Source organism: Eptesicus fuscus, chromosome 15, assembly GCF_027574615.1.
Source record: "Eptesicus fuscus isolate TK198812 chromosome 15, DD_ASM_mEF_20220401, whole genome shotgun sequence".
Lineage (NCBI taxonomy): Eukaryota > Metazoa > Chordata > Mammalia > Chiroptera > Vespertilionidae > Eptesicus > Eptesicus fuscus.
This window is the reverse complement of record NC_072487.1, coordinates 55,208,040-55,220,450: the sequence shown is the minus strand read 5'-3', so window position 1 is coordinate 55,220,450 and position 12,411 is coordinate 55,208,040. Positions and strand designations below refer to the sequence as shown.

At 49.1% G+C, this 12,411-nt stretch overlaps 1 protein-coding gene across 1 annotated transcript in view; it reads left to right on the top strand.

Moving 5' to 3' along the window:
- GRIN3A (glutamate ionotropic receptor NMDA type subunit 3A) overlaps positions 1-6,588 on the top strand; it is a 151,566-nt gene extending 144,978 nt beyond the window's left edge. The window contains exons 8-9 of the mRNA XM_008141843.3: positions 845-921; positions 6,197-6,588. Coding sequence (XP_008140065.2) covers positions 845-921; positions 6,197-6,536 — 417 coding nt within the window. The 3' untranslated portion in view covers positions 6,537-6,588. The remainder of the gene's footprint in view (positions 1-844; positions 922-6,196) is intronic.
- Positions 6,589-12,411: the final 5,823 nt, after the last annotated feature.

Sequence of the window (12,411 nt, the reverse complement as noted above, 5' to 3'; positions counted from 1 at the left end):
TCTAGGTAGGTTACTATCACTGGTTTGGTTACACTTGAACCCTGTTTTCCTACCTTCATCCTGGGAAGTATTTGGTCTCTTAAGGAGAACTCTGGTCTGCCTGATGTGGCTCAGTGGTTGAGGGTCGACCCATGAACCAGAGGTCACTGGTTCGACTCCCAATCAAGGCATATGCCCTGGTTTCGGGCTCAATCCCTGGTGGGGGCTCTCTCATCAATGTTTGCATCTCTCTACCGCTCTCCCTTCCTCTCTCTAAAATCAATAAAGACATATTTTTTTAAAAAAGTGGGGCAGGGGCGGGGGGAGAGGGGAGAACTCCACAGATTAGTTTTGTTCTCAAGTGTTCTTTCCTTCTTTGTTTTAGCTGCTGGGAAGTTCAGACTTCCTTTTTTTATTTTTTTTTTTTTAATTATGCGGGCATCCTGGTATAGTTAACAACAGAGTGGGTATGAACCAGGCCCAGAATGCCAACCAGCTTCCAGCTGCTGTTCTCCCATCAGTGTAACATGGCTGGGGCAGACTTTTTTTTTTTTTTTTTTTACTCACCTTTAGCAAGTGCCACACCTTAGTCACGACAGCTCTTCTATATATCACATACCTTTTTACAACCCAGAGCTTTTCTAAGCTTCAAATTACTTTTTTCCCCTCCACACAGAATAACTTAGAATTCTTGTTCTCTTGCGATTTGGGGCTGAATGTTGGTCTGTTTCGGGCATCTCTGGACATCTGTTTACAGAGGCCAAGGCTTGTATCAGCGAGATACACTGTTGAATCTCAGGCGGTGCTTTGGCCCTGACTGTGTGTTCCTAATCACCTCTATGTGTGACTCTGTTCTTTCCGCCAGAGATTACACAGAGCGCTGAACACGTCATTTGTAGAGGAAAAGCAGCCGCGTTTCAAGACTAAACGTGTGGATCAAAGGTAAGAAGAAACCAGGTTTCTTCAGATTTGTTCCTGTAAAATGTTAGAGATGAACTGAGACTCTGTGCTCACCAGGAAAATCATCGATAATAATAAAAGCATAATATGCTAATTAGACCGGATGGCCAAAGGACCTTCCTGACAACATTCTGGACAACCTTCCAGACTAAGCCACGGCTGCGAGGGCCGAGCCCTTTGCAAGAATTTCGTGCATCGGGCCTCTAGTGTATAAATAATTCAGATAGATTAGGACCAAGTTGTTGCTAAACATAATCGGTAAAAGTAGATGTCATTTCAGATAGAAGTAAAACAGACAGAAACCATATCTGCACATATATGAACACTGAAAGGCAGCATAGGTTAAAAATGCAGGTATGGTCTCTAAAGTCGAGCAGCTGGGCCCAAATCCCATCTCAGACACTTACAATATGCGTGGCCTTGGGCAAGTTATTTAGCCTCTCCATGCCTCAGTTTCCTCCTATGTGAAATTGAGTTGAAAACATACCTGCTCCCTAGAGATGCTGTAAGAATTAAATGAGATAATACATGGAAAGCCCTGAAAATAAAGCTATTTTAGCAATCGCTCTTGTGTACAAAATACAGGTAACACAATTAATTACCTGCTGCAGGTAATTAATTCACGCAATATTGCCTTTTGGGCATGTTTCCACGCCCCACCCATTCTAGCACTCCAAGCGCTGAAATATGCAGCAGACGTGTTCTGCTTCATCCATTTCCTGGCATTCTTATGACAAACTCCCCAGAAAAGAGCATCTCATTACCAGGAATTAACAAGCATTAAATGCACAGATGACATTTGAAAATCAAAACTTCACACCTTCCCCACATCCAACCTGGGGAACGACTGTTGCCTGTTCACTCGTGGTGGGTGGCTAAGGATGTCAGAAGCATTTGGGTCTGGTTCCTGGCTTGGCTGCCTAAGTTCCTGGTTCATTCATATGCCAGCGGTCTCAGTGGAGGGCATTACCTGCCAGCAACTCTGTCATCGATGACAGATCCTAGGCTCAAAGCTAGGCTTTCTGGGTAATTTTGAAATCTGACACTCACACTTCTCTGATAGAAGAAGAGGGAAGAGGGTGGAAAACATGATTTGTTTTTCTTGTTTGAACCTTCTCTGATACTGCCGCAGCGCCCTTCTTTCCAGGTTGCATCTAGCTTGTCCGGATCATTTCCACTATCTCTTACAGCCTCTCTTCCCAGTCGGTGAGCAGCCCTCCTGCCGCTCGGTCTGTGGTCTTCCTGTACCATATACTGCAGCCCTGAGAGCGACAAGCTGTAGGCTGATCGGGTCACAGCTGTTCTATGTCATACATTTTTTCTATAATTATTTTGACATAAATTTTTAACCGGAGGAACGCAGAAGGCACAGCAGCAAAGACATCATCTCATAATGACGAGGCATTTATTTTCCAACCTAATAGAAGCAGGAAGCCCAGCGAGCCCAGCTCCAACTGTGATGTGAATCCTAAACACATCTCGCCTAAACTGAGGACCAAATGTGTCTCTCACTCAACTTACCCACTTTTCTTGGCAAATCCCCTTTCAGAACCCCTCATTTTGAGAAGATCCTAAGGCAGAACACGTCCTGCAGGGGAGAGGAGTTGGGGGGAACGAGGCCTACAGGGGAGGGTAGTTGGGAACCAGGCCTGCTGGGGAAGGCAGTTGGGGGAAACCAGGCCTGCAGGAGAGGGCAGTTAGGGGCGACCAAGCTGGCAGGGAGGGCAGTTAGGGGTGACTGAGCCAGCAGGGGAGGGCAGTTGGTGGAGACCAGGCCAGCAGGGGAGGGCAGTTGGGGGCAACCAGGCCTGCAGGGGTAGGCGGTTGGGTGGAACCAGGCCTGCACGGGAGGGAAGTTGGGGGCGACCAGGCCAGCAGGGGAGGGCAGTTAGGCGTGACCAGGCCGACAGGGGAGGGCATTTAGGGGCGACCAGGCCTTCAGGGGAGGGCAGATGGGGGCTACCAGGCTGGCAGTGGAAGGCAGTTAGGGGTGACTGGGCTGGCAGAGGAGGGCAGTTAGGGGCGACCAGGCCGGCAGGGAGGGCAGTTAAGGATGACTGAGCCAGCAGGGGAGGGCAGTTGGTGGAGACCAGGCCAGCAGGGGAGGGCAGTTGGGGGCAACCAGGCCTGCAGGGGTAGGCAGTTGGGTGGAACCAGGCCTGCAGGGGAGGGCAGTTGGGGGGGACCAGGCCTGCAGGGGCAAGCAGTTAGGGGTGACCAGACAGGCAGGCAGGTGAACGTTTGGAAGCCAGCAGTCCTGGATTGTGAGAGGGATGTCCCACCTGGATTGGGCCTAAATGGGCAGTCAGACATCCCTCAAGGGGTCCCAGATTGGAGAGGGTGTAGGCTGGGCTGAGGGACACCCTCCCCCCGTGCACAAATTTCATGCACTGGTCCTCTAGTCCTATCTAATAAAGAGGGAATATGCTAATTGACTGCCATGCCCACAGCCACAAGATGGCGGCGCCCAGTTCCCTCAGCCCCACTGGGGCAGCAGGCACACAGCAAGGCTGGGCCCACCCCGCATGCCTGCCTCCAGAATCCCCCAGTCCCCTCAGGCCCCCAGCCACCCAGTGCCGGCCCGAGGCACAGGCCAGCCTCAGTTGTTGGCTGCCCAGCCACCCAGGGCCGCCAGAGGCTCAGGTAACAAGGAACGGCCAAGGCTTGCACTGCTGGCAGTGGCAGCAGCACAGGTGTGATGGGGCATTGCCTTCCCCTATCTCTGGGTTGCCTCCTGCCCCTGAGGGCTCCCGGACTGTGAGAGGGGGCAGACCAGGCTGAGGGACCCCCACTCCAGTGCATGAATTTTCATGCACCGGGCCTCTAGTTGATAAATAAATGGATTACTAACATGTGTGTTTGAGGAAAGGCTGGGAAGAATTTTAGGCATAGTCTGAAAGTTGATGTTGCTTCTATTTTTATTTAAAGCAGAGAAAAAAGTGGATATTGCAAGAGACTATTTACATTTAGTCCTTGGTTTCCTTTAACATGTGATTTTATGTAAGTTTTAGTCTCTCCTTCACCCCACTTGGTTTCCAATACACCCCCCTTTTCCTTTCCTCTCACTCCAAGTTACACAATAATTGTAAACCATATAACACACATTTCAAATAAGATTGTTTTGAAATTATTCAAACTCAATAGAAAATCAGTTGAAGAAAATTGTAAATGGAAGCATAAGACTAGAAGGAAAATTATAACTACATTTCTGATCCAGGTATAAGTGGGTTCAGTATAGAATTTTTACCCAGCCCAGGATACATGAGAGGTAAGGTCTAGTACTCCCTGCTCATGTATATGAGACTTAAAACTATGAGAAATGTTAAAGAACTACAGGGTGGTTTGGAATGTGTTTGTGTGTTTTAATAGTTTGGGGCATGTAGCAGTTAATTTTTACTGTAAGAAATTATCTCAGTATTTAATGTTTTAAACAACAGTGAGTTGCTTATGAATCTATGGGTCAGCTGTGCCATTTACTGATCTGGGCCAAACTTGGCTGATCTTGGCTGCATTTGCTCACATGTCTGCAGCCAGCCTGTGGGGTAGGGCGGGGAGGGGTGGGGGGAGCAGCTCATGGCTGGCATTGTCTGTGATGGCCTTGGCTGGGCCACCTGGGAAGACTGGGACTCTTTCCAATGGTCTGCTACCATCTAGTGGACTAGTCTGGACTTGCTCACGTGGCAGCAGCAGTTCTGACAGTGGAAGTGTGTGAGGTTTCTTAAAAGTTTGGGCGTGGAACTTCTGCCACTTCTGCCACTTTCTCTTGCCCAGAACAGTCATGAGACTGGACCAAATTCAAAGGGGAGGAATGAAAGGAAGAACATTTCCTTTTTTACCATCTACCACAAGGGGAAATGAAATAGAATCATCCTATGAAGTCATTCGTGTAACTGAATTAAGACTTTGTTATCCCTCCCCCTGCAGGTCCTCTCCTCCTCTTCCTGGCAAGTGAGAGTCCAGGAATAAAGTCTTGCTTTAGTTATATATATAGGGACCAAGGCACAAGGACCAGATATAGCATTTTTATTTTGTTTGGCCCTGTGGTAGATTGTAAAAGTGGTCCTCTTCTCCTCCCCCTCCGCCTCCCCCTCCCCCTCCACCTCCCTCTCCCCCTCCTCCTTCTTTTCATCCCCCGCCTGCCTTCTCCTCCCCCTCCTTGCTTCTCCCCCTCCTCCTCCTCTTCCTACTTCTCCTCCTCCTCCTCCTTCCTTCTCCTCCCCCCCTTCCTCCTTCTTCTCCTTGTCTTCCTCCTCCTCTTCCTCCTTCTCCCTCTCCGCTTCCTCCTCCTCCTTATCTTCCCTCTCCTCTTCCTCCTCTTCTTCCTCTTCCTCCTCTTCCTCCTCCTCCTCCTCCTCCTCCTCCTCCTCCTCCTCCTCCTCCTCCTCCAACAAGGCTGGAAGAAATCAGCAGCTTTGCTGCTTGGGTTCTAATCTGTTCTTATAGCAAGAAGCTTTTCTCATTGCATCTACTGTCAAAGTGTATTTCAGAAACCAGATCCTCTCCTCCCGTGCCTGGCCAGCAGTGACTCGCTGGCCGTCTGCGGCCATCTCTCTGACATGGTGGTGGGCGGTTCGACGCGAGCCTGATAGAGCGTTGGAGTCTGTTTCTATTTGACTTTCATTATCCAGGCCAGAACTTGAGGCTTTTTTGTGTTTTGCTGCTGCTGCTGTTGTTGTTGTTGATGTTGTTGTTAAGCTGTCAGTCCCAACACACATAAAGTCATCCCTGTGATGGGAAATGTTTTTCTGAAACCTGCAACGTGTAGGCTTTTATTCTTAAACTCAAGCAGTAAACATCAGGTGGTCCTGCGGGCTGACAGGTGAGTCATATTATAGTAACTACCCTGAGGCGCATGCTTAGAGTCCCACAGCTGAAGAAACTGATTCCTACTTTCACTAAAGCACATCTTTCTAGCCACAGACCCTTTCAAGGCAGTGATCTCTGAGCCCAATGGGCAGGAAGGGAATAAAAAGGCATCTAAGGTTCTTCCTGTGACAACGTGCCACGCCCTGGTCCATCAGCCCTCCAGTGCACACACCCATTCCAGTTTCAGGGCAGCAGAAGACTTGATAAGACCTTGACCTTCAGCTGTATTGGCTCCTTTCATCCCCGTGGTGCTAGCTAGCAGGCAGTCTGTCCACTGCTTCGTTCCTGCATCTCTGAATGTGTCCCCAGCCCTATAGCACCCACCCAGGAAACGGCTCACAGATGGGAAGCTGCGTGGAAGGTCAGCCTACAGTGCCTCTTTGTTTCCTAGGTCCAACGTGGGACCCCGTCAGCTCTCCGTGTGGAACACTTCCCATCAGAGTCATGACATCCCACGGAAATACATCTTTAGTGAGGAGGGAGGACAGAACCAGCCGGGCCTGGGGACCCCCCAGGACATCCCTCTCCCTCCACGGAGGAGAGAGCTCCCCGCCTCGCTGACCACCAACGGGAAGGCGGACTCGCTGCAGGGAGCGCGGACCTCGGTGATGCAGGAGCTTGTGGAGCTGGAGAAGCAGATCCAGGTGATCCGGCAGGAGCTGCAGCTGGCAGTGAGCAGGAAGGCGGAGCTGGAGGAGTACCAGAGGGCGCGCCGGACTCGTGAGTCCTAGGCGGCCACGCTGCGCCCCCTCGGCCCCTGGCCTTCCTCGGAGCCCTGGGGACACCTTGGGATGCTCCTTTGTAACCACTGACGAAGGTATGGGGGACTGAGGTCTGGGTCTTAGAGGTCAAGTCCGCCCTGTCCGGCAGCAGCTCTTCCTACCCTCTAGGTGTCCAGGGTAGCAACCTTCCAGGGCAGGAATCCTGAATTAGTCAGGAGTGAGCTCTGGGCAAGGGATCTGCTAATAACAGAAAACCCCAGCTCCGTTAGCCTCCCACTACTTCTGGTTTTCAGCCCTTTCTCTGCACTGACAAGGGATGCAAAATTGTTACTCATTCCCTTGTCTTACCAGGTTGTTGGTTTTATTCTCAGTATAGAACAGGGTTGCCAGGGTTGTGGTTTTTGATACAACTCCCCAAAAATCTAGATTTGTTCCTGCATTCTGAGTGGGGAACAGGGTCAGAGCTAGAGAAGCTAAGGGCAGGGAAGTGGGTGTTTCCAGACATTGGCTTGAACTCATCCGTATCGCAGCTGGCCCCGGCTTGATTGGATCCCGTAGAGCCTCATTTCTCAGAAGGTCCGAGCTCTCTGACACCATCCTGACATTTAGTAGGAATATGTTTACATGCCATTACGAGTGGGGACAGGGATGTGGTGAGCAGGGACAGAGGACAGGCCAAAGAGGCGTTAAAAATAGACGCCGTGCTTTTAGAACAAAAGCTCTGGGCCAGAAAAGCAATTTGGCTGAGAAATGAACAGGGCTATATTTCCAATCCAGCTCAGCATCTCCACGGTAGTGCGTGCCTTCTGTAAAGGAGAGAGAAAAACAAAGCAAGGATGTGGCCTTAGGATGCAGCCGGAACATCCCTGCTTATTGTGACTGGGGGGTTTAGTGAAAGTGTCCCGCAGACCATATACGAGGCCGTTCAGATCAGCAGTCACTTAGCTCTGAGATCTAAGAACCCCACATGTGAGCCTCAAGCTTGTGGACATCACAGGCTACACCATTCAGCAATGAGCCCCGTGCTTTTCATATCTGTATTGATAAAAACCAAGTTAGTCTCCCAGCCTCACTCCCGCTTTTCTCTGAGGAGCTGTGAATAGGTTTGGTCCCTCCAATTCTCTCCCAGTCCTCATCTAATGCTCTTAAAAGATTGATATCAGAAAAGAAAAAAGATTACTATCAGTAACCTGGCATCCCTTTCCCACTGTACAACTGCTTGGACATGCAGGAAGGTGAAGAGATATGGGAACTAGAGAATGTCAGCTCCCCATGTGAGTGTAGACAGGAATCGTCTAGGAACTCGTTAGAATGCTGTTTGTCAGGACCCTTCCCCAGAGGATGGGTGGGGACAGGGGCGAGACTGGAGGTGAGCTCAGAAACCTCCTGCTAACCCGCACCCCCAGGTGACTGACATGTGTGGTCCAAAAATTACTCTTCAGGAAACACTAAAAGTGTGGCAGTCCCAGGCAATGGGAGAAGTGAGAAGAGCCTTTCTGAGAGTCTTCTTATTGTTTTAAAATCTTTATTGTTGAAAGTTTTACATCTGTCCCCTTTTCTTTCCCATTGACCCCTTATAGCCCACCCCTGCCCCCCGCCCCAGGCCTCCACCCTCCTATTGGCTGTATCCATGGGTTGTGCAAATATGCATACAAGTTCTTTGGTTGATCTCTTCTCACCCACCCACCCTCCCTCACCTTCCCTCTGAGATTTGACAGTCTGTGTGTGAGTTTTTTGAAAACTTCAGCACACACCTGCTGATTCACCTTCCGTACAGCCCCTCCCACCCCCCAGGTACCATTTAGGACTAGGCTTCCTTGAGTTTCAATGATTTGATTTATCTTCTCAGTACCCTTTGTTGCACCCCGATCCATTTGAAGGCCACAGCGAGTTCGCCGCGCTGGGCCAAGCCCTGGTGCACTGTAACAGCTGCCCATCACTGGGAAGGCACAGCCTACTTTTTGAATGGAATCCCTGCATTGCCACCAAGAGCTACCCAGTCTCCCAGGGAAAGACAACATCCTAAGCTGTAATTAGATCACACTTCAGTTAATTGTTAATCAGTTAATTATCTGAGAAAACCCAGGGGTGGATGTAGGCAGAGATGCTAATGAAGGAGATGGGAGGGTTCTCGTTAGACTCCATCCACCTCACAGATGGTACAGTTCAGCAAGGAGGGAGGGAGCAGGTGAGCCGTGGAAGCAGGACAGCTCTGCTTTGAAACCCCCTATCATCCCCTGTTCTCACCCCAGGCCCAGAAGTAGGTTTGCAACTGCCTTTGAAAGATTATGCCCCTTAGCCGTGCCCGCCCATCCGCACCAGCTGGGACACTGTAGACGCTGCCGTCATGCTCTGTGCACGCCTGACCTCTGAGTAGCCCGGATGTACAGGTGTACCTCAACTCACGTAACAGCCATGCTCCTAATGTTGTATGGACATTTTTATAACTCAGCTCATCTCCTGACTGTACTTGAGAAGCTGGCTACTTAAAGGAACCCAGAGGTGAATTCTTTTGTAAAGAACCCTTTTGTAATGCAATTAATTGTCCCTTAACGTATCTGTTTTGTAAGTTTGGATTTTTGTATATCGGGTTTACCTTAAGCTTCTCTACTGAGGCATTCTGAGCAGGGTGATGACATGGCAGGCCGCCCTGCCTCTCCACAGAGCAGATGGCCTGTGCACAGCTCCTGGGGTGTCCCCTGACCAATTGCTTGGCCAGAGCTGGGGCCTGGATGCGGCGAGCAGCAGCAGGGAGGGGCTGGCAGCAGGCTTACTGCCATCAGCTCTGCCTGCAATGCCTCCGGGTCTGGGTACAGAAAAACAAAGCATCTTTGCTCGTGGTGAAATGAAGCAGTCTTCATACTTCGTAGTGATTATTTTTATCGGTAGTGATTGAACAGTGTTTTGCAATTTGTGAAACAGTGTGTTGTGTTTTGTAAAAAGATTTCATGAAATGGCGGGTCCTTTGGAAACCCTCCTTTCTGTTCTGCTCCACCTGTTCCCCCCATGCCCCAGGCTCAGAACACGCGAAGACCGGAAGTCCTCAGGCGGAGGCGGTGTGTGGGTGAAGATGTAAAGGAGGCTGCTGCCTTCCTCCTCTAGAGGGCTCTTATTTCATGAGATTGGGAAGCCCTGGTGCTGGGAAACCTGGGATGCGGCATGATGTCGCACACCCCCCACTCTGTTTTCCAAGGCATTCCTGGCACAGGAAGCACACAGTAAAGCATGACTGGGTGAGAACAGATCGCTCATGTAAATAGTAATCAGGGCCCCTGAGTGTGGATGCTTCGAGGTAGAAGACAAGGGCTTCTTCCAACAGAGAGACAAGTTGGGAGAGTGTCTGGGACAGACAGGTGAGGCAGCCACAGGGACCAGTCAGTTGAGGTCTTCAATGTGCCTGGAGGTGACTCTCCATTACTCATGGATCTTGCTGTCACACAAACTCTGTAAGGACCTGCTGCTTCCGTGCCAACCGGACAAGTGGTAAGTGGAGCCACTACCAAGAACAGCTTTGCTACATGGGCAGCAAGCTTCTCAGGGTTGGTGGGGGTCTGTCAGAGCCTTGCAGCTAGTGAGCACGTCAGGGCGTGGAGAAGGAAGGGGAAGGAAACGACTTCCTCCCAACTCAGATGTCTGATCAGGAAACCAGGAAATCCAACCAGTCTCCAGAAGACACTGCTTTCTAGTCATCAAAACCACTTCACCGCCTTCACTGTTTAGTTGTTCCTTCCGTCACCCACCGACGCCATCCATCGAATCCAGGATTCCCTCACTTTTTTTAGTTTAGTTCTTAATCGTTTTATGAAAATAATGTACTTAAAAGTATTTTCTTAAGGTTTGTATGAGTGTTTGCATTGTGTGTTCATTTTAATGTGTTTGCGATCGCTCCGCTCCAGGAAGACCTGCGATGCTGTCTTGTGAGCATGACGTGAACAGGCTGCTTTGCTCCGGCCACTTTTCTTGTACAACCACGTGGGTGGACGAGATGTCCTCCAGTCTTTTCCATCTTTAGTTTCTATGACTGTGGAATAAACGTTCAGATAGAGACTTCACTTTCGAGTGGACTGCTGACGTTGTCTTTGGGGATTCAAATGTTGCTGTTACCAACGCCTTCTTGACACATGAACTCTGGACCTAGTCCAGAGTGGGTCCACTAGACCTCTAGCTTACAGATGGGAAAACTAGGGGTCAGGGAATTTTACACATTGCCAAGGTCACACAGCTGTGACAGTAGTAGCGGAGATTCTTATGTAGGCAGTGCTGTTTCCAGAACAACCATACTGTATTGTCAGGATTCTGATTGTTGCCTTACAATATCTTCTTTTTCCTCTGAGCCCCCCGTCCTTCTGCCATATCACCCCGGCCCCTGCCTCAGCCCGGCCCCAGCTCTACAGAGGGAAGCTAGTATGGTAAATGCACCTGCACTAGTCCATTGTCAACACTGTAGTCCCCGAGTCTCACAGGAATAGTTTTAGGCATCTCTTTTTGCTTCCTAGTCCAACCAAGACCTGGTATAAACACAGCTGCAAACAGCTCGGCAGTCCTGTAGTCTCAGGCATCTTGCTGTCTCTGACAACTTGGGCAGTTTTAGTTGGGGGCAAACTTGCCGTCACGAATCTACTAGCTGGATGCATTCTTCACACATTCTTTTGGCAAATACCTAAGTCAAATCTCAGTAAAACACAGACCTACTATAACCTAATTCAGTCACCAAGTTACCCAAGGATGTTTTGCATCATTCAGTCATTCATTTTTTGGATGATTTTGAGCCAGGCATTGGGGCTAGTTGCTAGAGATGGAAAGATAAAAAAGCAGATTCCGATCCCATGGAACTCAGTCTATTGGGGAGATCAAACTTGCAAAACAACATGGCAGGGACTTTTGATAAAGAAATGCACATCAGGTGCTATGGGAACAAAGAAAACACTTCTGTGTAGTGTGCATGTGTGTGTGTGTGTGCGTGCGTGCGTGCGTGCGTGTGTGTGTGTGGTGGAGGATAACAGAAATCCTCCACCTTGGTAAAAGAAACATTACAAAGTTCCAGAGCTGGGAAACTACAGCAATCAGACAGCTTAGGAACATCAAATAGTTCAATATGACAAACAAAGTACAGTTGAGTGGCAAGTTATAAAGACAGGAAAGCGAAATGCAGAGACAAGATCACTTTGCTAAATCGGATTTGTATCCGAAGACTGTCTCTCCATTAAAGGATTTTAATCGGAAGAGGGACATATTTAAAAGATCGATGTTTCTAACTCTCTACCCCTCTACCTTCGTCGCTATAAGAAAACAATAAAATATGTATTTTTAAAAAATAATATAAATAAAAGATCAGAATCCTCACCACTGGGTGGAACTGGCTGTCAGTCACATGCATTTAGTTTGTAGAGCGATGAGCAAATGAAGTTAGTTTTGTGATGTTAGGGAATGACTTAGCCATGACATCATTTAATCAGGACTGATGGACTTAAGAGACAGACAAACATAGACAAACACTTAGGATCTAGATTCCAAAGATGTAGAAGAAAAATTGACCCCTCAATTTCTTTATTCACAATACAAGTTAATATTTAGCACAGTGCCTGGCACCCACCTGGTATAAACAGTTAATATCTAAACCCAAACCACCTGCTGCCCAAGTAGTCTATTTGTCCCCAAACCAAGTGTGATGCCCAGGACTGCCCTGAAAGCACAGAGCAGCCACAGAAAGTGCTGACTGCACATGCATTGTGTCCAGCAACAGGACTTGACCCCATGGTGGCTGTATGTCTGTGTGTTGTGTTGGGACAGGCAGGTGAGAAGATCGAGGGACCATGAGCTCTGTGGTGATACTGTAAGATTCCCCAGTTAAACCCGTTTTCTGAACCCATCCTACATGACTGAA